At 40.3% G+C, this 27,063-nt stretch overlaps 1 protein-coding gene across 2 annotated transcripts in view; it reads right to left on the bottom strand.

Annotated features, from left to right (window-relative positions):
* Nucleotides 1–1,695: 1,695 nt before the first annotated feature.
* Nucleotides 1,696–27,063, bottom strand: part of med27 (mediator complex subunit 27) — a 34,769-nt gene continuing 9,401 nt past the window's right edge. The window contains exons 3-8 of one of the 2 annotated variants that reach the window (XM_077625643.1): nucleotides 24,776–24,906; nucleotides 22,850–22,943; nucleotides 22,680–22,790; nucleotides 20,388–20,429; nucleotides 20,251–20,328; nucleotides 1,696–2,125 (exon numbers count right to left, since the gene is read on the bottom strand). In XM_077625643.1, the coding sequence (XP_077481769.1) occupies nucleotides 1,991–2,125; nucleotides 20,251–20,328; nucleotides 20,388–20,429; nucleotides 22,680–22,790; nucleotides 22,850–22,943; nucleotides 24,776–24,906 (591 nt within the window). In that variant the 3' untranslated portion in view covers nucleotides 1,696–1,990. Of the gene's footprint in view, nucleotides 2,126–4,012; nucleotides 5,624–20,250; nucleotides 20,329–20,387; nucleotides 20,430–22,679; nucleotides 22,791–22,849; nucleotides 22,944–24,775; nucleotides 24,907–27,063 lie in introns of those variants that run through there. The other variant, XM_077625644.1, reaches the window with a different exon arrangement.

The raw sequence follows: 27,063 nt of genomic DNA, 5'->3' as shown, positions 1-27,063 counted from the left end.
CCCATGATCAGTGACAGGCACTTTGTTCAATAAGCCTAAAGTCATCCTAGTCTCGCAGGGAAGTATATTTTGAATATGACACAAAAAGTATATATTAAATATATTACAATATACAGACCACCAGCCGCCTCTAATGCATTCTCTCCGGAGCCTCGGGCCCTACTTAGGGAATGCGACACAAGAAATGAAGCTGTCTTGCTTGTAGATTCAAATATTTACTGGCTCAACAAATCAAATCGGAAATAGTTGAAATCACTTAACTAATTTTAACTTTACACAACTACTAATCAAAGATCCCACTAGACTAACTGCTTCTTCCGAAACATGCATAGATCTGATATTTTCCAATAATTGTGAGATGATCCATAAGATGTTCAATATGATTACAGGTCTATCAGACCATAACCTCATCCTGTTCTCAACAAAGGTTCCTAAACATACTCATGTACTCAGAAAATCTTATCAGAGCAGATGAGAGTACCAAAAAGGATAAAGGCGGGGTCATTGGTGCGGTTTTTTATTGATCTCAAAAAGGCATTTGACACCATCAACTACCAGATACTGCTAACTAAACGGTGTAATTTCTCACCAAGCACACTAAATTGTATTGAATCATATTCATCTATAACATAGTGCGTCAGGATACAAAATATAAAATCTACTTCGCGAAATAATTCTTGGGGTACCACAGGGGTCAGTCCTAGATCTACTGCTCTTCAGTCTTTACATCAATAGTCTGCCGAACTGTTGTTCTTCGATTGTCACCTGCCAAACGTATGCCGATGATGCCGTTCCATGTCCACGCGAAAGACAAAAACTATGCTGCACAGGAATTCACAGAGGCTGAGTGATTAGCACGTCTGCCTTACAGTGGGGGACCGGAGTTCAAATCCAGGTCAGTCCACTTTTGTGGAGTTTGCATGTTCTCCCCGGGCTTGCGTGGCTTTTCTCTGGATACTCTGGTTTCCTCCTACATTCAAGACATGCATGGTAAATTGAGTGCTCTAAACTGCCCCTAGTTGTGTGTGTGCGTGGATGTTTGTTTGTCTCCTTGTCCCTTGTGGGACAGCACATATTAATGACCATATTTAACAACCGCGTTATCCTCTTTAGTGTCCCGGTGGGTGCCCTGGGGGCAATTTAGTGTCCAATCAGCCTACCATGCATGTTTTAGGAATGTGGGAGGAAACCAGAGTACCCGGAGGAAACCCACGTAGGCCAGGGAGAACATGCAAACTCCACAAAGGTGGACGTGACCTGGATTTGAACCCGGGACCCCACAGCTGAGGCCGACACGCTAACCACTCGCGCCACCGGGCCGCCCACATAGTATAGTATGTAGTAATAATAGCAGTGATCGTACTTTGCAGTTTTTAGATTATCCGCAAAAAAGAGGGATTAGTGTAACAAACAAAAGACATACAGAGTGGGTCTCCCCTCACCTTTCGAGTCCCTGCAGATGCTCGTACAGGGGAATGCACATGGGCATATCATGCTTAAATCATGACTTAGCAGTCGACAATGACATTTTCGTCTGCTACCAGTGACCGAGACGATCCAGATTAGAGCTGAAATGGGTAAAACGAGATCGGTTTTACAAAAACATACTTAAACAATACCAAAGTACCGAAGTTGTCATACAGTGTACACAATTTGAAATGATCAACAAACAAAATATGGGGAAAAACTTACAAGTTGACAGCTATGATAAGTTCAATTTTATTACAACAGAAGTGAATATAAAAATTGGACTTGGAATGGAAATGTTTTTTCTCACTCAACATTGAGCTCATCCTTTTTTTGCAAATTCCTTAAGACATTTGTTTTGTACTTTCTTGGAGCCTGGAGGTTTTTGACAGACAGCTTGTGTAGCTCGCTAATTGGGCTACAATATTAAGTCATGAAGTTCACCGTGAAAGTCACAGAGACATCATTAAGATGCCTCCAAATCCAATGGGAGCATTTAACATTTATCGCTGTTGTGAGGACGTCACATGCGGCAGGTGTCGTGAAAAGCCTCCAAGGTCCGAAAATCCCTCCAAGTGGGAGGTAGGCCATCCTGCAAGAAGCGACTGCACCGCTGACACGGAGATTGGAAGAGCTTCAGGTAACTGCGGAGCCATGTCTGCATAGATGTCACATATTCATAAAGTACAATTAGATATGAAGGAACTAACACATGACAAGCAACTTTTTCCACCGTAAGTGACGTTTAAAATGTTGGCTTCCATGGGTGACCCGAATCTCCCAAAATATCAACAGGAAGACACATAGATGCCCCAAAATCAACAGGAAGTGACCCAAAATGAACAGTAAGAAATCGACGTTTCGTCGACAGACACTTCGTCCCCGGACGTTTGGTCGCCGGACAGTTCGGCGACCGGACACTTTGTCGACCGGACAATTCGTCGCCGGACACTTCGTCGCCGGACACTTCGCCTAACCTTAACCACTATTAAAGAAGACAAAGGAAATTCACATATTCTTTAGATTCTTTATTAAAGAAAATAAAACAGCAAAATCTTGCTCGACAACACAAACACTAACATTTGGGCGTTTGCGTACTAAATGGGCTGGTCTCGAAACACACTACACACGTTAAACGGTTCCTACGTTGAGCGCTCCATTTTAAAAATAAAAGGCAATAAATACAATTATTTTATTAAAAAAATTATTACACTATAACACTGGACATTCTGGCTGACAAATTCTCCCACCTTGGACTACTTCGTGGTGTTTGGTGAACAATATCACACTAAACAAAACGAAAACTAAAGAAATAATCCTAGACTTTCGCAAACGCAGCACAGATCTGGCCCCACTCCTCATAAATGGAGCATGCGTAGACAGGGTCCAGGCCTTCAAATTCCTGGGGGTCCACGTCACGGACAAGCTCTCCTGGTCTACCAACACCACGGCAGTGGTGAAGAAGGCCCAGAAACGAAGAAATTTCCAGAGGGTACTCAGGAGGAACAACTTGGACACTAAGCTTCTGGTAACCTTCTATAGAGCCACTGTGGAGAGCATCCTGGCATACTGCATTACAGTGTGATACACTGGAAGCACGGCAGCAGACAGAAAAGCCATGCAGAGAGTGATCAACACTGCCCAGAAGATCATCGGCTGCTCTCTGCCCTCACTGGATGACATTGCCAGCCCTCGCTACCTCAGCAGAGCCAGGAACATTGTCAGGGACCAATACCACCCTGGTCACAACCTGTTCCAGCTGCTGCCCTCTGGCAGATGGTACAGGTCTCACAAAGCACGGACAAATAGACTTAAGGACAGTTTCTTTCCCACAGCCATCAGGACTCTGAACTTGCGTTAGCATGACACACAATACCTTCTGTGCAATAACTTCGGGGTGTGCAATAACAATGTGACTTTTTATACTTTTATATCACGTTTTTTTACTGGGAAAATGCACTTTGTGGAGTAGAACCACCAATTTCGTTATACGCAGCTGTGTATGATGACAATAAAGGCTTTTGATTTGATTTTTTTAATTTTTATCTCCGCTAACAGAACTACATGGACAATAAGCCACGAAAAAAACGGAACGACGTGATAGACGCAAGAAAAATATTTTTAAAATGTATTCTACATTGATATTTTGCACTTTTGCACTAGGTCTTAAATGACCCAAATGAGATTTTAGACTTAGTGGAAAATATCTCGGTATTTTAGACTTTTTTAGGCCTAAAATTGAAAGTGTATTTTTGGACTCTGCGGACAGAGGTGCCGTTCAAATAGAGGTTTTACGGTATATATATATGTATATATATATATATATATATATATGTGTATATATGTGTATATATGTGTATATATATATATATATATATATATATATATGTATATATATATATATATATATATATATATATATATATATATATATAAAATATATCTATCTGTCTGTCTATAGGTATATCTGCCTATATCTATCTAAATCTGTCTGGCTATCTATCGGTACCTCCCTCCCTCCCTCATGAATTTCTTTTTCCCTTTCCCCTGCAATACCCTTGTTTCCCCGAAAGATGGCGCACAAGTCTAGACCTTTGTTGGAGTGTAACTTTCCAGCTGCCATTTCCCCCTTTTGTAAAAATGAGCGGATCAAAGAAAAGAAAAGTGGACACTGAGTGCCGAGTGTTTAAGAAAGAGTGGACAACAAAATATTTTTCTACTGATGTACGATCAACGGCTGTATGTCTGATATGCCAAGAAACGGTAGCAGTTTTCAAAGAGTTTAATATCAGCCGTCACTTTGCCACAAAGCATGCTAACTACGCTAGCAAGCAGTCAACTCAAGAACGGACGGCTACCGCTCAGAAGTTAGCAGCCAATTTACAGACTCAGCTGAATTTTTTTCACTGACAAACTGCGATTCAAGAGTCAAATACCAAGGCAAGTTTTTTGCTGGCATTAGAATTAGCTAAAGCTAGCAAGCCTTTCTCCGAAGGAGAGTTTTTGAAAGAATGTATCGTAGAGACAGCAGAGCTCTTGTCAGTCAAGCAAAGTCAAGTTCGAAAAAATCCGTTTATCACGCATGACAGTGACTCGCTGTGTGGAACTGATTGACGAAGATTTAGTCAGCGAGTTAAACAAAAAGGCGGAGTCCTTTAATTCATATTCACTAGCACTGGATGAAAGCAACGTTAAAGACACTGCTCAGATCCTAATTTTTATACGAGGGATAAATGACAGTTTTGAGATAACGGAGGAACTTTTGAGCATGGAATCGCTGAAGGGGAAAATGCGAGGAGAGGACTTATATGAAAAGGTGTCTGCGGTCATCGAGAGAATGAAGCTGCCTTGGAATAAACTTGCCAGTATCACCACGGATGGATCGGCAAATTTAACTGGGGAAAAACATCAGGCTGCTGAAAAGAATCCAAGATAAAGTGAAAGAAGAAAACATCGACCAGGATGTTATTTTTCTTCACTGCATCATTCATCAACAATCTCTGTGTAGTCTGTATTGCAGCTTAATCATGTTGTGGATCCAGTTGTGAAACTTGTTAACGTCATACGAGCAAGGGGACTTAACCACCGTCAGTTCATTACTTTCCTAGAGGAAACCGATGCGGATCACCAGGACTTACTTTACCACTCTCGTGTCAGCTGGTTAAGTTTGGGGAAAGAGTGCCAACGAGTGTGGGAGCTCAAAGAGGAGATTCGTTCATTTTTGGAGTTAATGGGGAAATCCGACGAATTCCCTGAGCTGAGTGATTAGGACTGGCTTTTTCACTTTGCGTTTGGTGTGGAAATATTGTCTGTCACATATGAATGAGCTGAACGTTAAGCTGCAGGGGAAAGATCAGCTTGCGCACGACATGTACACAAATGCGAGAGCCTTCAAATCCAAGTTGATTTTATTCTCCAGGCAAATTTCAAACAAATCTTTCACTCATTTCCCCAAACTGGCCATGCAGAAGGCCCGAGACGTGAAGAAACACTGCAAATCACTGGACGACATGCACAGAGAATTCTGTTGCCGTTTCACTGATTTTGAAAAAATTGAGAAGTCACTTCAGCTGGTGTCCTGTCCCCTGTCACAAGACCCCGAAACAGCACCACATGAGCTGCAATTGGAGCTGATCGATCTTCAGTCTGACTCCATCTTAAAAGAGAAGTTCAAATCTCTTAAACTGAATGACTTTTACACTTCACTTAATGAAGCCACGTTTCCAAACCTCCGGAGGACAGCACAGAAGATGCGCATTGTTTGGCTCGACTTACGTGTGTGAGCAGACTTTCAGCGTCATGAACTTTAATAAAGCCCATCACAGATCCCGCGGGGTTAACTGACCAACACCTCAGATCTATTTTGAGAATTGCCACCACAAAACTAACCCCAGATTTAGATGCACTGGCAAAAAAGGGAGAACAACAACACTGTTCCTACTGAAATTCTTTTGTTGTTCGTATGTGTTGGATTTATTATGGAATGTTTCTATATGTGTTGTAAGCATTTTTAATAAGTAATAAGGCTATGAATTAATTCATGATGATATTATAGCATTTTAATAACTTTTGTATAAGAGTGTCTTTAATTTGAGACTGGGACAAACTCGAGGTCACCCTGCTGGCTCCAGCTTGTTGACATAACACCTCAAGGACTGTTACTGGGAGCTAGACCTCGCAACCCAGGCCCCCAGATGCAAGTTCGCAATGATCTACGAAGGACTCATAAATTGTTTTGTCTGGGACGCTGGCAGTTTACCTTATAAAGAAATTATTATGCTTATTGTGCAAATTCTTACGCAGGTGTTCCGATAAAAACAGATTGTTGTGACAGTTGTTTTTATAACCTTTATGATGTTATTCGGCTAAGCTTATACAATTGTTCAAAACAGTTGAGACAGTTGTTTTTGCTTATGCAATTGTTTAAATCAGATTACCTTTGAATGTTTTGGTTATGTGCCGCTAAATGGACCGAAGAGTATGCCGCCCGTCAGAATCCTCTTGCGAACGAAGACGCGTTGGGAGTGATTTTCCTTGCAAGTTGTAAGCAGTTATGTTGAAAGATGTCTTCCAATTTTAATTAAATATTACTAATAATGATTTAAGGGTATTAATCATTATTCCAACATTTGGTCCTTCGAGTAGCCAGGGTCAACACACCGATAAGTAATCCAGACGCTGTGGTTCAATATCTGGAGTGACCGTGCAGGCGAGAATCCCTTTTCCAGGCTGGATTATTTCTCAGCAGTGCCTGGATTCTGGTCGGTTGACGACTCTTGGAAACATCTATCGACATTTCTGGTGAGTTCTGTGTGTGATGTCTGCATATTGTTGACGGGTTCCAAATGCGCGAAGGGCATCACACGCGATGGCCTTATTTTGAGAAATAAGGCTCGCGTCCTGGGGATGGGGATTTTTAAAACCCTGGGCATACTAGTCTCTACCAGGTAAAGAGACAGAGCATGCATGAGTCTATAAAACTGAGGGCAGTTCGGGGTGTCCTGTACTGTGGTCCGGAAAAGTACAAATATAACTCCGACGGTATATCAGGCTAGGGTCTGCCGTGTAAAGATTGGAAATGTGTTGCAAATCAAAGCGCTACAAGGGTTAAACACCTACATTTATGGATAAACAAATATGGGTTTGCTGGCCATCTTAAATATGCATGAAATATTAAAACCTGCAGCATAAAATACGCACTAAGCATAGAAGTAATCTATATATAATATGTGAAGGGAGATACAAGCGAGGCGGCTTGTTCCACAGAAAGAAGGGTGATAAAACGGGTCCGTTGTGTGAAAAAATAAACGATAGCGCGGCCTCCTCAGCAGACGGGGAGAGAATAGGAATGTTAGCCAAGGGGTTGGAAAAAACAAATGCTATGTGCTGGGTTTGTGGAAAATTGGGGCATATATCGCGTGATTGCCTGAACAAAAAGGTCTCTAAAAACAAGGCAGGCCTGCTCAAAATGATTTGAAACACTGGCATTTGATTTGGTTAAACCAGAGAATTTTTGTGTGATGCTGAAAGTTGTAAAACGGCAATTAAAATGGTTATTTCCAAGTGCTAGGCATACTTTGTTACTAGTAACTAATTGTACTGTCAATGTACTGTAATGAAATGGCTTATTGTGGCTTATCCTGGTTTCGTTCCCGTCTGCTAGCGGGAATATTTTGGTTAACAGAAATGCAAAACGGCCAATTAAATGTTTAGCGGGGTTGCCAAAACTGCGTTTTTGTCATACTCTAAACTTGCCAAATAATGCGTCGACTGCGGGGGAAGCGCTCTGTTTTGGTGCGGCTGATTTGACAGTGTTAGACATTCAGTATAGTATGCGCGCGGACCGCACAAGCGACTAAAATTTTTGGGGGACCCCTTCCGTGAAGACATTACAATAATTGGCCTTCGGGGTGCTGAAGCAAACTTGAGGGCAGAAATGGCTTTTGCTATGATATAGTTATGCTTGCAGCATATTGTGATTATGGGGTCTTGGCAAAATATTACAATAATTGGCCTTGGGGGTGCTGAAGCAAACTTGAGGGCAGAAATGGGTTTTGCTAAGATATAGTTATGCTTGCAGCATATTGTGATTATGGGGTCTTGGCAAAATATTGTGATATAGTTGGATATCGGGAGAGGAATTAATTTAGTCTTCTCTAAAAAGCGTTGTAATTGTGCAAAGGAGGCGAAACATTGTGCGCAGAAAGAAAAAGAGGTCGCTTAGGAATGTCAACATTGATAAGCTGCTTGGCAGCATTCGTGAAGGTCACAGTTAGTGGCTAAGAGCGCGCTTCCGTTAAACACTTCATAATAAAAGCAGCAGGGTTTCCGCAATGACATTCGCACTTATTTTTTGGATTTAATCAGGAATGTCTTTCGAGGTGATAGAAAATCTGTTTAGCAAAGATTGATTTGGTAAAAGCTTTGGAATTGGGAATAGAGCAAGATAGCCATTTTTTGACCAAATTTGTGGATTTCAAAGGGCTCTTAAATAAAGAGGACCAGTTTTTGGAGGATAAAAGGATATTAATACTGTTTTTGAATGGTTGAATTGTTCAAAATACTTTAATATAGGAGATTGGCTGGTTAAAGAAAAATGAATGGAATTTTTTTTTACAATATTATGACATATGCGGACGATTTGTGGGTCCTTTATTAAATATTGAAAATTGTAATTAGGAAATGCCTAGTAAAAGGTTGATTTCTCTAATTTAATTATTGTAGATTTTTATTGTGGTAACAGAGAGCTATAGGAAATAGCTCTTATCTTAAGTAAACATAGTATGGGGTGATTTACAAATTATGTCTTAGGTATTAAGAGTTATTTGGTTGTTAAAGAGATCAGACATGAAATTAACAATGCAGAAATGGCATGAGAAATTTCATGGCATTCGTCCAAATTATTAGGTAAATTGAACCTGGCTGGGGTAGATAAGATAATTGATTTAGGATAGGCATAGTTTCCCTAGAAGAAACATGAAGCGTCTTTAAGTGCACAAAAGACATTCCCTGTTTGGCCTGAAGGGGGAAATATGCTTTGGTATAGGTCATATTGATGACTATTGGGACGTTACTGTCTATTGCTTTAGGGGCATACAAATTAAGAGTTTAGCCAAAACTTACTGCATTGCAATTATGGGGTTAATACACCTAAATGTTACGGTGATAACGATTGGCAATAACAAGCTTAGATAAAGGGGAATATCTACAACAAATTCTGGTGGGGCATTTCATGGTGTGAAACAAGTGATGAAATAATGTCTATGTTTAAAAAATAACATCTCCAAATTATAAAATATCAACCTTTGAGAAATGCTTTAAGTAGATGGGTTGACTAGAATGGGAAAAATTCGATAGCATTGAAAGGGGGTGTAACTTAATGCAGAACATGGAGATAAAGTTTTTACAAACGGTTAAAATACTTAAAGGGGGTGTGTGTGTTTCAATGTGTAACAACTTTTCCGTTATTGCATTATTGGCGAATATAGTTAATCACAGCCACTCGCATGGCAGTCCACATGCTGACTGACTGGGGTAAGGGGCGGTGGCAATTGAACAAATTTCTATTTTTAGATATGTGGCACGTGAATCTAATACATTAATTACCTAGTTTCTTCAGGCATCAACCTTGCGGTTCGAGGATCTACTAATGCGGGGTGGATCCAGACCTTCCGGAGTGTGGAGTATTCCCGGTGTCCTCAAAAAAAAAATCGTAGGTTTTCTCCGGGTACTCCAGTTTTACTCCAACAAACCAAAATTATGGATGATTGGGGGAGCACTCTAAATTCCTTGATTGAGTGCGAGCATGGATGAGTGTCTGTCTTTTGTGTTTTAATTGGCTAGCCAGCAAGATATATCAAATTCTAATATCAAGGTGGAAGATTTCTGAAATCGCTGATAAGCCTTTCGAGGACAGCGGTGGCAGAGTAGGACAGAAACAAAAAGAAAAGAATTTCGCCAAATGAATTTTTTTGATTTCTGCAATGGGAAATTTGGGGAACTTGGGGGACTAAACAAAAACAAAAGACTTATCTAGGAGGGCTGCCATTTTGGGTCTTGGTAAATTTCATGCCTCAAAAAAGGGGGAGGTTATGGATTCAATCTATATGCGGAATATATGGCCAAAACACGGGCGATTCCCCCTTATGTCAAGCTACAAAAGCTACATATCCATTTCAAAGGATACATATGGCTTTTATAGAGAATGTGTGGTACATAACAGTCCTAAAACAGATTGGGGAAACCTTGTGAAACTGGTCTAGATTGGCAAGCTTGGATGACACACGCGTGCGAAGAACAATCAGGCCTTTGATAACAAATCATTATTCAGACTGACAAATTAACTTGTGGATCCTTGTCTGACGTTTTTCCTAAGTCCATGGGCAGGTGGAGAAGACCCTTTTTACAAAATTCTACAATTGTGTCTCAACAACAATGACCATGTCTATGGAGACGGTAAGAAAATCGTCAGAGATGGAAACACCCGGATCCGCCATAGTAAAATTAAAATCTGAGATGACCAGAGAATTCATTTCCGCAACAGGGAGTTCCCAAACGGGAGGTGGTAAGAAATAATTGGTTATTGTTGATGGAAAATGCAGCTATTATAAATCAAACCTGTATAACATGTAGGGGGCTGACCTCTGTTAAGAGTAGTACCCGCGCAAATTACCCCTGATTGTGTAAAGGAGAAGATGCAAGCCAAAGTGTGAGAATTGAAATAATGTATACCCTGTTCCAAGAGCAAAGGACAAAGCTAACTTTTCAACACATGTTGTGTTTAATCATTTTACCTGCTTCAACCTTACAGGGCATGGTCTGAAGCTGGGGACGTGGTGTGCCCACGTCCTAAAACCAACTACACCCTGGTACCACGTTCTGACCTATGATGGTGGTGGGGTGGAAATAAATTATACGACTCCTGCTGAAACGCGGCAGGACTTTGTGCCTTGGGGTCACTGCTTTTACCAGTGTCTGTTTTTCCATCTACAGTGAAGGAGATACAATTGGCTGAAATCCAGTATGATGGTGGGTCCCTCCCGACGGCGTCGATCGGTATGGAGAGAGGGAGATCCAACATACATTGATGCGATTGGCATCCCCGGGGCGTACCAGATGAGTATAAGTTGGCTAATCAGGTCGCAGCAGGTTGGGAGTCTATTTTTCTTTTAAGTACCCCAAAACAAAAATGTGATAAATTACCTGCATTACAATGTCCAAAACCTTGGAAATTATACTGAACAGGGATTTGTGGCGATAAAGGAACAACTGGCAGCCACTAGTCTGATGGCCTTCCAGGATTGTGCAGCGGTCGAAATGCTTCTTGGCGTATGCAATGTTTGAAAATGTTGCACTCAACAACACGTCCCCCACTGGGTCCCACACCAGGGCCAACGATGGCTTGCAGACCCTAAACCGCAAGATGAAAAAGCATCCTGGAGTAGAATTATTATCCGCTTGACAGATTTGTGGGATAAGGCCTTCGTACATACAATACAAAGAATTGGCCTAATCTGTGGCATTTTCCGTAGCCATTTTTGCTACGATTTTGACATTATGTGGGTGTTGTGTTATTCCCTGCTTAAGATCCTTGATAAGATGACTTATAACCACTGCGATTGCCCCTACAAATTCTAAATTGCATGAATTATATCCTCTGCTGATGAAACGTACTGAGGGGAGCAGTGAATTTCAGGAGCATGGTAATTCCGAGGATGAATTGGGCGAAAATGATTTTGTTTTCTGCTTTTCAGACCTGCCGAACGAGTAGGGCCTAAGCGGGTAAAATTAAAGCAGCCAACGGAGATATCCCTCTTATCTTGGATTTGCCATAAAATGAATAACAAACATATAATAAAAGGAGGGAAATGTTGGATTTATTATGGAATGTTTCTATGTGTTGTAAGCATTTTTAATAAGTAATAAGGCTATGAATTAATTCATGATGATATTATAGCATTTTAATAACTTTTGTATAAGAGTGTCTTTAATTTGAGACTGGGACAAACTCGAGGTCACCCTGCTGGCTCCAGCTTGTTGACATAACACCTCAAGGACTGTTACTGGGAGATAGACCTCGCAACCCAGGCACCCAGATGCAAGTTCGCAATGATCTACGAAGGACTCAAATTGTTTTGTCTGGGACGCCGGCAGTTGACCTTATAAAGAAATTATTATGCTTATTGTGCGAATTCTTACGCAGGTGTTCCGATAAAAACAGATTGTTGTGACATTTGTTTTTATAACCTTTATGTTATTCGGCTAAGCTTATACAATTATTCAAAACAGTTGAGACAGTTGTTTTTGCTTATGCAATTGTTTAAATCAGATTACTTTTGAATGTTTTGGTTATGTGCCGCTAAATGGACCGAAGAGTATGCCGCCCGTCAGAATCCTCTTGCGAACGAAGACGCGTTGGGAGTGATTTTCCTTGCAAGTTGTAAGCAGTTATGTTGAAAGATGTCTTCCAATTTTAATTAAATATTACTAATAATGATTTAAGGGTATTAATCATTATTCCAACAGTATGTTCTTAATGTTGAAAGTAAATTTGAATACATTTTCACCTTCAACTGTCTTTTTTCTTACATTTCAATAATTCCCAGGTTTGATAAATTACATTGCGTGTCCAAATGCTCCTGTCAAATTTTAGTATCCATTCTGGCCCGCAAGTCAAAAAGTTTGCCCGCCCCTGATCTATATCTATCCATCTATACCAGGGTTGGGCAAACTTTTTGGCCCGGGGGCCACATTGACCTTAAAAATTTGACAGGCGGGCCGGGTCAGCACAAGATACGATACAGACGCTCCCCTACTTACGAACGAGTTAGGTTCCGAGTGATTGTTCATAAGTTGAATTTGTTCGTTAGTTGATTCAGTGCTATATTTTGTATTATAATATATGTTTAATGCCTATACAAGTATATTGAAGGTTTATATAAGTGCATTTGTATGTTTAAGGCTTGTATAAGTAACCTGCATTGGTTTGTACTGAAAAAAACATTTAACGAACGATCGTCGAACGATTCAAGTTGTATGCCCGTGCAACGCTCACCATTTTCTCACCCGCATCAAGCTTCTTTATTATTGCCACTTTCGTTTCAAATGAAATGGCTTGCCTCTTCTTTGCACTACCACCCTCACTAGAAGCCTTTCGCTTTTCACCAACCATATTGAATAATGGATGCACGAGATATTTAATGATAAAAATGTTCTTTGCGCACTGGAGATACGTTCACGTACTTACGCACTGCAACGAACTGGGCAGAGGAAGGTGGATGATGGGTGAGCTGAGCTCTCACAGCGCCAGGCGTCGGTATTAGCGGCGGAAAGAAGCACTACAAGTAGCCGAAAGAAGCCAGGCTCACAGAACAAAGAAAGTTGTAAAAACATTAAAGTAAAATGTATAAAGTACAAAGTAAAGTAAAGAGGAATGTATTAAGAAATATTAAAATGTAATTTAAAAAAAGTTAGAAGAGCTGTAAAACACGAACAAGAATATACAGAGCTACTGTCACTGGCTTCCGCGTGACGGCATCATCTTGGAAAAAAAGGGGGGAAAAAACAAACAAACAAAAAACCTATGCGCAGACATGTTCGTATGTGCCGTTGTTCGTAACTCGAATGTTCGTAAGTAGGGGAGCGCCTGTACATATAAAAACTGCATCCGTTAACAGTAAGTGGTACCTCGAGATACGAGCTTAATCCATTCCGGGACTGAGCTCGTATGACAAGATTCTCGTAACTCGAGCGGAAGTTTCCCATTGAAATGAATGGGAAACAAATTAATTCGTTCCAACTCTCCGAAAAAAACACCAAAAACAGGATATTGGATTGAAAAAAATGTTTTATTTCTTATAATTAGCCATATATTGACAAAATAATAAATAACGAGTGGTTTGATAGTAATAGTGTTTAATAGGAGTAAAATTAGACACATTTCGCGGAGGGTAGAGACAGCGGCATACGCGGGGGTGGGGCTGTTCGGGGGGGCTTTATCCACGGCAACAATGCACTCGTAAACGAACAAACAAATTTAAATTAACTTGGATAACTATATACAGACACTCAACGTTTAATGTAACTTCAAACAAAACTAAATTCTAAATTTGTTGTAATCTTTTTTACCTTACGTAGTTCTACGGGTTGACACCACCTGGCCGCTCCGCCGAAGTCTTCAAAACGAACGCATCAAGAGTTGTTTGTTTTTGTCTACCCTTCAAAATATTTAGATAATGTCGCATACAAGGAACGATCGCGGGACCTTCTTTCCTTAGAAAGAATAACAGGAAATACAATAGTTGAGCTTACCCACGTATTGATTGTGGGTAATGAAGTTTTATTCTGAGAAAGGTTGCCATTGCCTATGGGTGTTGTGTGCACGAGTATACTTCATTACCCAGAAAGCCCTCTTTTTGCCCGCGCGTTGTGCGTTTCCTGGTCGTATGAGAAACTTGTCTGAATTAATCGTTCCGTGCTCGTAGATATTGTTATACACGAAAGATATGCAAAAAAGACCTGGCTTGGTCGCATCACCAAATTTTGATCGCATGACGGGCGAATTATTCGATCGAAATTTCCCTCGTAAGACGAGAATTTTGTATGACGAGCGGTCGTATGACGAGGTACCACTGTACATATGAAACCTAAACAGAAAAAAAGGACTAAAGTATGAACATACAGACACTCCTCAACTTACGAACGCAATTGGTTCCGAGCGATTGTTCATAAGTTGAATTTGTTTGTAAGTTGATTTAGTGCTATATTTTGTATTATAATTTATGTTTAAGGCCTATATAAGTATATTGAAGGTTTATATAAGTGCATTTGTATGTTTAAGGCTTGTATAAGTAACACGCATTGGTTTGTACTGAAAAAAAAAAAATTAATAAAATGGAGAGAATATGTACAGTACTGTAGAGAGAGAGATAGATTTATGTATTAGAAACTGGCCAAAAGAAGCGACCTAATGACGATTGCACAGTTTTCTTCTTTTTTTCATCATAAATGATGCAGTAGCACTGTATGGCATCATTCAATTGATTTGCAAACTTTGTGCAACGTTCAATATTTGGGTCCTGCTGCTCGATCTTTCTGTTTATAAATGGTACTGAATGTGCAACGCTCACCACTTTCTGACGCGCATCAAGCTTCGTTATTATTGCCACTCGTTTCAAATGAAATGGCTTGCCTCTTCCTTCCAACTCCCTCAATAGAAGCCTTTAGCTTTTTACCAACCATATTCAATATTGGATGCATGAGATATTTAATGATACAAATGAAAAAGGTTCTTTGCACACTGGAGATACATTCACGCACTTCTTCTTCGTTGCAATGCGGAAGGTAGATGCTGGGTGAGCTGAGCTCTCACAGCGCCAGGCGTCGGTATTAGCGGCGGAAAGAAGTACTACTCCGAAAAAGACGCGAAATACAAAATTGGACTTGCGAACATTTTTGGACTTAAACGCAATTTGCAGACATGTTCGTATGTACCGTTGTTCGTAAGTTGAATGTTCGTAAGTAGGGGAGCGTCTGTACTCATCACTCATCTGGGATTTATGGGGTGCTTTCTTGGTTTTCATCAGACTAAAGGTCTGTTCACACACATGTAGAGCCAAATAACACCAGAATCCTCTGTGCCATCTTCTGGATGTTTGGAAATTTGGCTGCACTTAATGAAGCCTAAAACTCAGAGACTTTCAGGGAGTTGAACTTGTCACATTGGAGATCAATCCGTTCCAACTGCAACTCCCGTGGAACCGTTTTCGGGTCTTGTGAGAAAGGAAATGACACCAGCTGTCAATTTTTCCAAAATCACAAAACCGACGGCAGAATTGCTCATGCAGGTCATCCAATGATTTCCTGTATTTTGACCGCAAAAATAATAATAATAATTTGGACAACGTCGGCGGGCCGGATTAAAAGGCCTAATGGGCCGTATATGGCCCGTGGGCCGTAGTTTGCCCATGGCTGATCTATACCTACCTATCTATCTATCTACATCTATTTATCTATATCTCTCTATATGTCTATATATGTGTATATATATGTACCGTATTTTCACGACTATAAGGCGCACATAAGTCTTAAATTTTCTCCAAAATAGACAGGGCGCCTTTATATATGGACCAATACTAAAATTATCCTGATAAAATAAAATAAATCAGTCGATAGGACAACTACGGCAAGCTTTATACATACTCTACTATTTTCCCGTAGATAAAGTACTGCGCAGTGACTGCTGGGATATAGTTTTTTTGTCAATACACCCAATGGATTGTGGCCTGGTGATCGGCCTCAAACCTAGCTAGCTACTATTTGCGAATGGACTTTGGCCTGGCGATCGGCATCAACACAGTTGCGAACCATGGAAGACAGCCTTGGAATAGTTACGCTAGCTACTATTTTCGAATGAATGGATTGTGGCCTGGTAATCGGCATCAACACATTTGCGAACCATGGAAGACAGCCTTGGAATAGTTACGCTAGCTACTAGCTAGCTACTATTTGCGAATGGAATGTGGCCGCCTAGACGAACGGAGTACATTGTAAAATGGCTAAATAAAGTACAACCGAACTCAGTCTTGCTTCCGTTGCCTTTTTTAAAACGTGTTTTTAGCGTGCGGGTGTAGCGTGCATTTGGTGCATGTAGCACCAAATTAGTGTGTTTGCCGTTGTAGTATATTGGTACTATTAGTGCAAAGTTATCATAGCCGTCAACCTGGGCGTATTGACAAAAGGACTATATATCCCAGCAGTCACTGCGCACCGGAAATAGCGTCTGGGGCTGCTTCCGTAGCCAGCGCTATTACGGTTCGATATTCATCCATAAATAATATATATATGCAATGCCTGGCTGCGTCTAAAAGAACGGTGCGTCCTTTGTGTGTGTAAAATACAGAAATAGCACTCGTTAATGACACTGCGGCTAAAAATACGATGCGCCGAATAGTCGTGAAAATACGGTATGTATGTATGTATGTGTATGTGTATGTGTATATGTATGTATATGTATGTATATATATGTATGTATATATATATATATGTATGTATATGTATGTATGTATGTATATATATATATATGTATATATATATATATGTATATATATATATATATATATATATATATATATATATATATATATATATATATATACATATATATATATATATACATATATATATATATATATACATACATACATATAAATACATATATATATATACATACGTATATGTATAAAAAAATTCTTTACACGGACCTTCACTCCCTCCACAGATTTTCTATGGGGTTGAGATTTGGAGACTGGCTAGGCCACTACAGGACCTTGAAATACTTCTTACGAAGCCACTCCTTTGTTGCCCTGGCTGTGTGTTTGGGATCATTGTCATGCTGAAAGACCCAGGCACGTCTCATCTTCTATTACCTTGCTGATGGAAAGAGATTTTCACTCAAAATCTCTTGATACATGGCTCCATTCATTCCTACTTTACACAGATCAATTGTCCAGGTCCCTTCGCAGAAAAACAGACCCAAAGCATGATGTTTACACCCCCATGCTTCACAGTGGGTATGGTGTTCTTCAGATGCAATTCAGTATTCTTACAAACTTGTTCAGTATACTCCTCCAAACACGAGAACCTCTGTTTCTACCAAAAAGTTCGATTTTGGTTTCATCTGACCATAACACATTCTCCCAGTCCTCTTCTGGATCATCCAAATGCTCTCTAGCGAACCGCAGACGGGCCTGGATGTGTACTGGCTTCAGCAGGGGGAGACATCTGGCAGTGCAGGATTTGAGTCCCTGTGAGCGCATTGTGTTACTGATAGTAGCCTCTGTTACTGTGGTCCCAGCTCTCTGTAGGTCATTCACTAGTTCCACCCCGTGTGGTTCTGGGATTTTTGTTTACCGTTCTTATTATCATTTTTACGCCAAGGGGTGAGATCTTGCATGGAGCCCCAGATCGAGGGAGATTATCAGTGGCCTTGTATGTCTTCCATTTTCTCATAATTGCTCCCACAGTTGATTTCTTTACACCAAGTGTTTTACCTATTGCAGATTCAGTCTTCCCAGCTGGTGCAGGTCTACAATTTTCTCTTTGGTCTTGGCCATAGTGAAGTTTGGAGTGTGAGAGACTGAGGTTGTGGACAGGTGTCTTGTATACCAATAATGAGTTAAAACAGATGCTATTAATACAGGTAACGAGTGGAGAAAAAAATTCTTTAAAAATCAAACAATGTGATTTTCAGTTTTTCCCCACATTCTGTCTCTCATGGTTGAGGTTTACCCATATTGACAATTACACGCCTCTCTAATCTTTTCAAGTAGGAGAAGTTGCACAATTGTTGGTTGACTAAATACTTATTAGCCCCACTGTACATACCGTATTTACTCGCATATAAGCCGCTTTTGTCGGACAAAAATGATGACTTAATCGAGGGTACGGCTTATATGCGCATAAAAACACGACATGTAAAAAAACTGCAAGTTGATGGCGCTGTGACACAATGACGTCATGACAAAATGGCGCAAAGGCGCCGTGATGCCATGACGCAAGCGAATGCGGCCGATACTTTCATTTATTTAAAAATAAAAGATACAGAAAATACGGTAAACATAATTTATTTTGTCGTCTATCAATCATATTCAAGAAAAAAAACGTACGTATCTAGTATAAAATGTGATAAAACTCACGTTCCCGTCACTGCACGCTCGGGGCACAGCCATCTTACCTAGGTCCCGGGCAGCCCTCTTACCTAGGGCACTGCCGTCTAAACCTAGTTAAATATGCTCTGACTGGACAGACGCGAGTAGCCTTGATTTTGAAATAAAACAAAATACCACTTAGATTTTTTTCCGTTGTATTTCTTGTTCGAAAGTGACAACTATTGGAGTAATATGAACCAACGAAAGAAATGAAATATTTTTGCACTAGAAGCAATATGGCTGCCACATCTTAAACTTCTGGTAAGAAAATTATAATTTCTGTAATTAGAAAGCATCAGGTTCTCATCAAGATAGACTTATTTCTTTTTCAAATTGAATAATTTGATATTTTAGATTAGATAACTTTATTCATCCCGTATTCGGAAAATGTCATTGTCACAGTAGCAAGAGGGTGAGAATACAGACACAGGAAAATACATTTTAGACATAAATAAATAGGTAATAAATAAGTTAATAAATAAATAGCTTGCATCAATATTTTGCATTTACAAAGACAGCCATATTAACTTCCTTATGATATTGACCCTAATAATGTGCTTTTGATTCATACAGTATCTCAGAAAATATCACCTGTGATGATTCTTAACATTTTCCCTTCAAAGTAACACGTTTATACTCTATTAAAACCACGAACATGGAGTTGAAAATTGGGAATCAGGGGGTCACTTATACGCGAGAAATTGTAGAATTCAACAATTTTAAGGGTGCGGCTTATATGCCAGTAAATACAGTATTTTTTTTTTAAATCATGATAATTTTTGCCATATTGCCCATGCCTACTGCTCAGAAATCCAAAATCAATAGGTGGCCGAGAAATCCCCCAAAATAAACAGAAAGTGACAGCAAGAAACGCAGAAATGTCCCAAAACCAACAGTAAGTACCGTATTTTCTCGCATATTAGCCGCCTAAGCTGTACTCTTAAAATTGCCTTATCACAATTTTCACCTCCATATTCATGATTTTAATAGGGAGTACAAATGTGTTACTTTGGCAAAATTTAGGGAAAATCTTCGCACGTTTTCTGAGATACTGTATGACTCGAACAGATCGTCTGATGGTTTGCACATTCCGAAAGGTGCACATGCCTGCACGTAGACAAATTCAAAAAAGAAGTCACGTGACTAGTTCAACCAGGAAGTGTATCCGTAGCGGTCTAGTTTTCACCATGTCTCTGTGTGGAATAATAGCCTGAGATACACATTACGCAGGTATCAAGGTTGATATTTTAATACTCGACCACAAGACCTTTGATCAGCCTAAACAACTATTGGGATGTGCCGACTTCTTCTGACACTGCGAACACATGTATCAAGGCTACTCACGTCTGGCCAGTCAGTATGTGACAAAAAATGGCCAAGACTCAACAGTAAGTAACAGTCCCAAAATGAATAAGAAGTCACGTGACGGCCTTGGACGACAAATTTGTTTGACATTGAAGGGCCGGCAAATGGATGAATGTTCATTCACTGCTTGCCTCACGTTACAAACTGATTGAACGTCTACTAGTAACGAACAAATTTTAAAGTATGTTGAAATTGCGGTGCATTTACCTACCATGAAAGATCTTACAACCACGTCTGGCATCTGCGGTAGCTGGTAGTGGAGCAGTGCGGTGGTGGCGTGGTCCGTTACCTAACGACCAGACACCCCATCAGTTGGGACGCTCAGTCGGGAGTCATGAGTCTACTGACCTTCCGGAAGACCAGATGCTGCGACTTGCTCCAAATATCCAGCTGCGGACAACAAATGGGGATTACTGTGTAGGTAGGGACGTGTAATGACTCATATCTGGCGATACGGTTCATATCACGATTAACAGGACACAATTTGATTCGATCCAAATTAATCCAGATAATTCATAAGCTGATTATTGCAATTTTTGTATATCACCTTAGAAAAAAAATCAAAATGGACAAAAAGTACATTTTGTCAATCTATCTCTGAAATCTCATTCAGCACTAAAGTAATAATGTTTTTGTTTATGTTTGGATGCAGAGGGAGGCTACCCTCTCATCTACCGGGATGAACCCCAATGCGCAGGCACCGAGCCGGGGGAAACATGTCTACCCACACCTGCTCGTCGCCTATCACCATGAGCACGCTGTGTGTAAAGGCGAGCCGACTACATCTAGTCGAAACTTCTGAACCTCATCACACCTGTTTTTCACAAAATTAATGACCTCACTGGTTAAACCCTACAGTGCTGATTTTTATATATTTTTTTTTTAAACACACCCCTTTCAACAAATTGCCTACTAATTGGAAGTGTCCATATCCGGAAGGGTGGGTCTTGTTGGCTTTCAGAGAATCTATTTCACGTACCGTTCAACTTTTTTGACATGTATTAATAAAAAATACAGTCATAACTTACGAATGCCACTCGGTACGAAATTTTTAGGTTACGAAACCATTTGATATGCTAATGATGGTCCCAAAACCATAAATGTTATATCTGTTATTTTATTTTGAAATTGTTCCAGTAATATTGCGGCCTGCTAAACAGTGGTACCTCGAGATACGAGCTTAATCCGTTCCGGAACTGAGCTCGTATAACGAGATTCTCGTAACTCGAGCAGACGTTTTCCATTGAAATGAATGCAAAACAAGTTAATTCGTTCTAGCCCTCTGAAAAAACACCAAAAACAGGATATTGGATTGGAAAAAATGTTTTATTTCTTCTAATTCGCCATCTATTAACAAAGTAACAAATAACTAGTGGTTTAATAGTAATAAAATGTGTTTAATCCAACTAAAATTGGGCAGATTTTGCCGACGGGAGACAGAGACGTTTGGGGGCGGGTTCCTTTTTTTTCCCACGACAACGCACTCGTAAACGGAACAAACAAATTTAAATTAACTTGGATTAATATATACAGACACTCAAACATACGTTTAATGTAACTTTACACAAAACTGAATTCTAATTTTGTTGTAATCTTTTGTTACCTTCGTTTTCCGGGTTGGCGGTTTGCCACGCCTCCACCCTCAAGTTCGCTATCGATGGACTGTTTGCTGTTGTATTGCCTTCACAATATTCCCAAAATGATGCACACAAATGTCCTCACAATAGGATAACGCACAACCACTTGCCAACGAGAAATAGTCTTTAAGGAACGATCGCGGGACCTTCTTTCCTTAGAAAGAATAACAGGAAATGACATAGCTGAGCTTCCCACGTATTGATTGTGGGTAATGAAGTTTTATTCTGAGAAAGGTTGCCATTGCCTATGGGTGTTGTGTGCAGGAGTATACTTCATTACCCAGAAAGCCCTCTTTTTGCATGCGCGTTGTGCGTTTCCTGGTCCTAGGAGGAACTTGTCTGAATTAATCGTTCCGTGCTCGTAAATATTGTTGTATACACGAAAAATATGCAAAAAAGACCTGGCTTGGTCGCATCACGAAATTTTGACCGCATGACGGGCGAAATATTCGATCGAAATTTCCCCCGTAAGACGAGCATTTTGTCTGACGAGCGGTCCTATGACGAGGTACCACTGTACTTCCACTTAAAGGCTCCCACAACAACAAAAACTCTTTTGACCGCCGTTTGTCATCAGTTATTTATTTAAAATTATTGCTGCGAATAAAATGAATGAGTGGGCCCTGTCATTCGTCAAAAAAGAAGATAAGTGGCATGTGCTTCACTGAGGCGATACAGCCAGCCGTAACCCACATACTACCATTGCTTCGCTATTGAAGCAGAAGGAAGCATTAAAAGCGACAACACCTTGGAATGGACTTTCTGTACTGAATTACGAGATGGAGAGACAGTTATTCCTTTCTTTGGAGTTCTATTTAATGCTAAGTTGTTTTGAATTCAAAATTTGAAGTTGTTTAGATGGTACATGATATATTTAACTGAAATTGCTGAGACAAACAACCAATGACTTATAAAGGAAAATGTTGAAAATGATTAAGGGTGCCCAAACCTTTTTATGGCACTGTATTAACCCGATATATCATACCTAGAGCGGCAGCCTCACCTTCTTCCCGCCGCGCTCGTATATGTCCTCGTGGAAGCCACGCACCAACGTTCGGTCGATGAAGAGCGAGCGCATGACCACTAGCGCCTTAAGCACCTTGCCCAGCGTCACCTAACAGCAAGTGGAGCGGTATTAGAAAACAAACTTGGTTGGTTGGCTATGTAGCTTACCAGCAGCACCGCGGACGATCCGTTGGGACGGAAGAGTTCGATGCTCATGTCGGGGAACATTCGGCCGATGCGTGAGATCACGTCGTCCACATACCTCGAAAAACAGTCATCAGGCTGTCAACTGAGTGGGTAAAAACTCACAACAAAGTGGCTACAATTGGCCTGTTAAATAATTTTGGGTGTGATTATAAAACTGCAGAAATGATTAAAGAACGTGCTGTAAACTCAAAGAAAAAATGAATACATTGTAGGATGGGACGAGAAAAGACAATCAACCCTGACAAAGTTGAAAGAATAAAAAAATTAGTACATGTAATATTTATTTATCTATTTGTTTGTTAGTTTGTTTATTTATTATTCATATATATCTATTGATTATTTATGTATTTGTTATTGTTATTATTTATTGATTATTTGTTTGTTGTCGTTCCTATGCACTTTGTGGTGAGGCTTTAAATCTAATAATTGTATAATGACAATAAAAGCATTAATTCAATTCAACAATACTTTACAAAGGCATAAAAACAGCTTGACCCATCAGTGTTAGGATGCTGTAGGCATGTTCGTGCCGACTTGTCAATCATACCATCAGCACTTGCTGGCGTTGATGCTATTGCATTTAGCATGTTTCCTCTGTCAACACAATTGTGCTTGTTTAAGCCGTCCAAGACAGAATACAATTGTGAAGTGTGTGACGAGTGTCTCCCTCACACTGCAGTAGAATTGAATTTTATCTGTTTAAAAATGATTACAGTAATACATTGACATACAAGTGCCCCAACATGAGGAATTTGACATACGAGTGAAATTGAGAGCAAATATTTACCTTGAGATACGAGACAAATGTGTGATACAAGCATACGAGACAAATGTGTGATACAAGCATACGAGACAGCCAGGTGACCAGGCCGCGAGAGGCTGCTTGTGATTTCTTTCTCGCCGCATCTCCCTCATGCAGAGATCTCTACGAGTACTGGGTGGAGCGTTGCATGTTTTTTTTTTGCGTTAGTCAGTGCAAAATTAAGGGTAACATAATGGATCCAACGCAAGCCGGTGTAATGAAGGGTAGTGCGAAGAAAAGGCGTATGATGACAATTAATATATTGCACGATTAACTTCATTGCCTTGGTTATTGTACAGGTAGGTTTAAACTTAGCGTAACGTAATATTAAAACTTTTTTTAAGTGTGTATAGGAATCTAAGTTCATTTAAGTTCAATTTAAAGTTTATGTTACGTTACAAGCGCATACGTCAAGTCTGTCTCCCTCTCTTTACCTCCCTCCCTCCCTAATTTGCATTTAGTTAGTTTCTATGGGAAACATTGATTTGAGATACGGCGCCATTGTGTCGTGACGTCATCGTGCCATGGCGGCGTCAAATTGCAATTTTGTGCATGTGTTTTTATGCATACATAAGCCGTACCCTCGATTCAGTCATCATTTTTTGTTCGACAAAAGCGGCTTATATGTGAGTAAATACGGTAAATGTTTTGTCATGGTGACATGTTCAGCAATTGCCAGTTACCCTTGCAATCCTTGGTGTGAGCCGAGAAAAAGCGAAAACAAAAATGTATACCAATTTTTTGTCTCGAATTATTGGTGCGTGTTATTCTCGAATAAATATGTTAACTGAAATCTTTAATACACATCTTGGTAATTGTATTTGTGTACTTCTAATTTTGTATAGACGCAGAAACGACGTATGGTACTAATAATAAGGGTTCCTACTTCGCGGTTTTTCAATTATCGTGGCCATGTCTGGTCTACATTATTCGCGATATTTGAAGAATTACTTTACTACATTCTACCCAATACTACCACAATACCCCGTTAAATCTGTATCTTGAAAAATGTCAATAAAAACTAAAAATATTTACTATTGAGGTCAACAACATCAAACAATGAGTTGACTATTATTTGGACTTACTGTGGGGGGAGCACCAGTGTGTTAGGCTGAACTTTCGGCCGGCGCTTGGCCGAGGCACCCATTTGATTGGCTGAGCGTTTGAGGGACTGCTGATTCAGCAAACTGGATGCTAGTCCGGCGTGGTACTGCAGCTGCCAAAACAAAGTAAATACGAAGTCTGCTTGCAGAGGACGCTAATGTGTCACGTGGTTGTATTGAATGATTACACTTCTGCATGTTTGCTTCTACTTTGTACCATATTGCTTTACTATATTTTTACACCTATAGGACGCACCGCATGAAAGTGCTCAGTTCCGGGTGTATATTCAGTTTTTTGCCCATAGACAAGGTGCTTCGGCCCAATGGACGCTAGCATGATATTGTGGAATATTGAGACGCCCGTTAGTCTATATAACACCTACTGTGCCAGATAGCAACATGTGTTCATGAGCCAGGGCCTCAAAGATAGACATTTTTTTGTTTTTTTCCAAGATAGCGCCGTCAAGCGGCAGCCGGTGGCAGTGCCTCTGTCCGCTCTTATTCGTCTTATTCTGTGAACAATACACAGCAGGCAGATAGAGCAACACCTCGATGCCGCTGGAAATCCGGAGCTGGACAAAAGTGCCAGGAGAAGAAGTGACGGTTCAGACCAATAATTCCATCTATTATCATGGGAAAATGGAGATCCCTCCCTGATAAGATGGAAGAGCTGTCAGCGCTTACCAGGCTGGAAACGGAGTATCGGGAGTGTTGTACTCTGTTACTGTTGATTCTTCAGCTACAGACTACTGAGGGACAGTGCGGATAAGCTTGGAAGAGTGATTCTGCACATTTTCAACCTTAGTCTCAGTCTGCAGAAGGTCCCCACTTTGTGAAAGTCTTCCTGTGTGTTTCCAGTTTTATCTAGCTCTACAATAACTTTTTCTTGTGTCTGTATCTGTTCTTGCTACTGCAACCAAGATGGCACCACTCAAGTGGCAGCCGGTAGCGGTAGCTCCGTCCGCTCTCGCTCATTTTGTGTTTTTGCTGTTTTTCTATCTTTTTTTTTAATTGCATTTTAATATTTCTTAATGCTTTACCATTTACTTTGCTTTGTACTTTGTGCTTTTTGCTTTGTTGTTTTGCGACCTTTGCGACGCGACTCCACCCGTTGCATGGCTTGGTTTCTTTGTGATTCTTTTGTGATTCTGCATATTTAACCTCAGTCTCAGTCAGCAGAAGGTCCCACCTTGTGGACTTTGTGTGTGGCTCCAGTTTTTTACCTAGGTCTACAATGTCTTGTGTCTGTGCTTGCTACTGTCTTGCCACTGAAACCAAGGAAATTTGCCAAATACGGGATGAAATAAAGTTCTAATCTAACCTAATTGCCAAAACGATGATGAAGGAGGGCAGATGTCCTTTACTGTAGTATGCTCAAGATTTTCAATAAAGTAGGTCTTGCTTCCTCTCTGCAACCAGCGCGTGTTGTGCATTTTTCCACTCCAACAATTGGCGTTGTCGGCAGGATACCAAAGGGTAAGGCGTCGCATGCTGGCTGATCATCGCGCACCATATTGCGAAATCCACGGCTGTAAAAAGAGGTAAGATTTCTTACCATTTGATAGGCCATACGGTGTGTGAGTGGCTGGCGTTGATGCTGTGGTTCTAAACCTCCCAGGCAAAAATGACCCGTGTTTAAAAAGGTAGGAGGAAAGATCTCACTCACACAAAGACCGAAAGTCTTTGTGTTTTATATTTTTTTAAAGACTCGAGTCAAAGCTGTTAAACAGCCAATTGGAATTTCATTGGAAGGAAAGAAAAAGAGAGCCGTTATCCCGAGCTGTTTGTCTCGTGGGAAAACTTGAGTGCTTTTTGGTCTGGAAGCTAATGCAATGTGTGAAGTGGTCAGATGAGGCCAGAGGCCCCAATTTAATTGTAACGCCTGTTTGAATGTTATTTCAGGTTTAGTGTGCCGGCAGAATTGAAGTTACGACCTCTGAAAAAGTGTCAGGAGAAAATGCATTATCAATCCCGGTCTGCGCCTAAAAATAATTTGTGGGATCAGTGGACCTACCTCCGATGATAAATGTCAAGCGGCCGATATCAGAACAAAATAAATAATAAATGTATTAAAATATAAAAATACTGTAATAAGACTAAGTTATCGTGTGTGCGTAAGTTGCTGTGCGCGCGCGTGTGTGTGTGAGTGACTTTGCCAGCTGAGGGGCAAAGAAGAATCAAGGCGTTAAGCAAAACGAAATGCGCCGTAAAACGTAGGATATGCTTAGAACTGTGTGGAAAATAAAAGTGTCAAAAATGTAGTGTTGAAG

The sequence above is a fragment of the Stigmatopora argus genome, chromosome 18, assembly GCF_051989625.1.
Source record: "Stigmatopora argus isolate UIUO_Sarg chromosome 18, RoL_Sarg_1.0, whole genome shotgun sequence".
NCBI lineage: Eukaryota > Metazoa > Chordata > Actinopteri > Syngnathiformes > Syngnathidae > Stigmatopora > Stigmatopora argus.
This window is presented reverse-complemented; position numbering and strand designations above follow the sequence as displayed.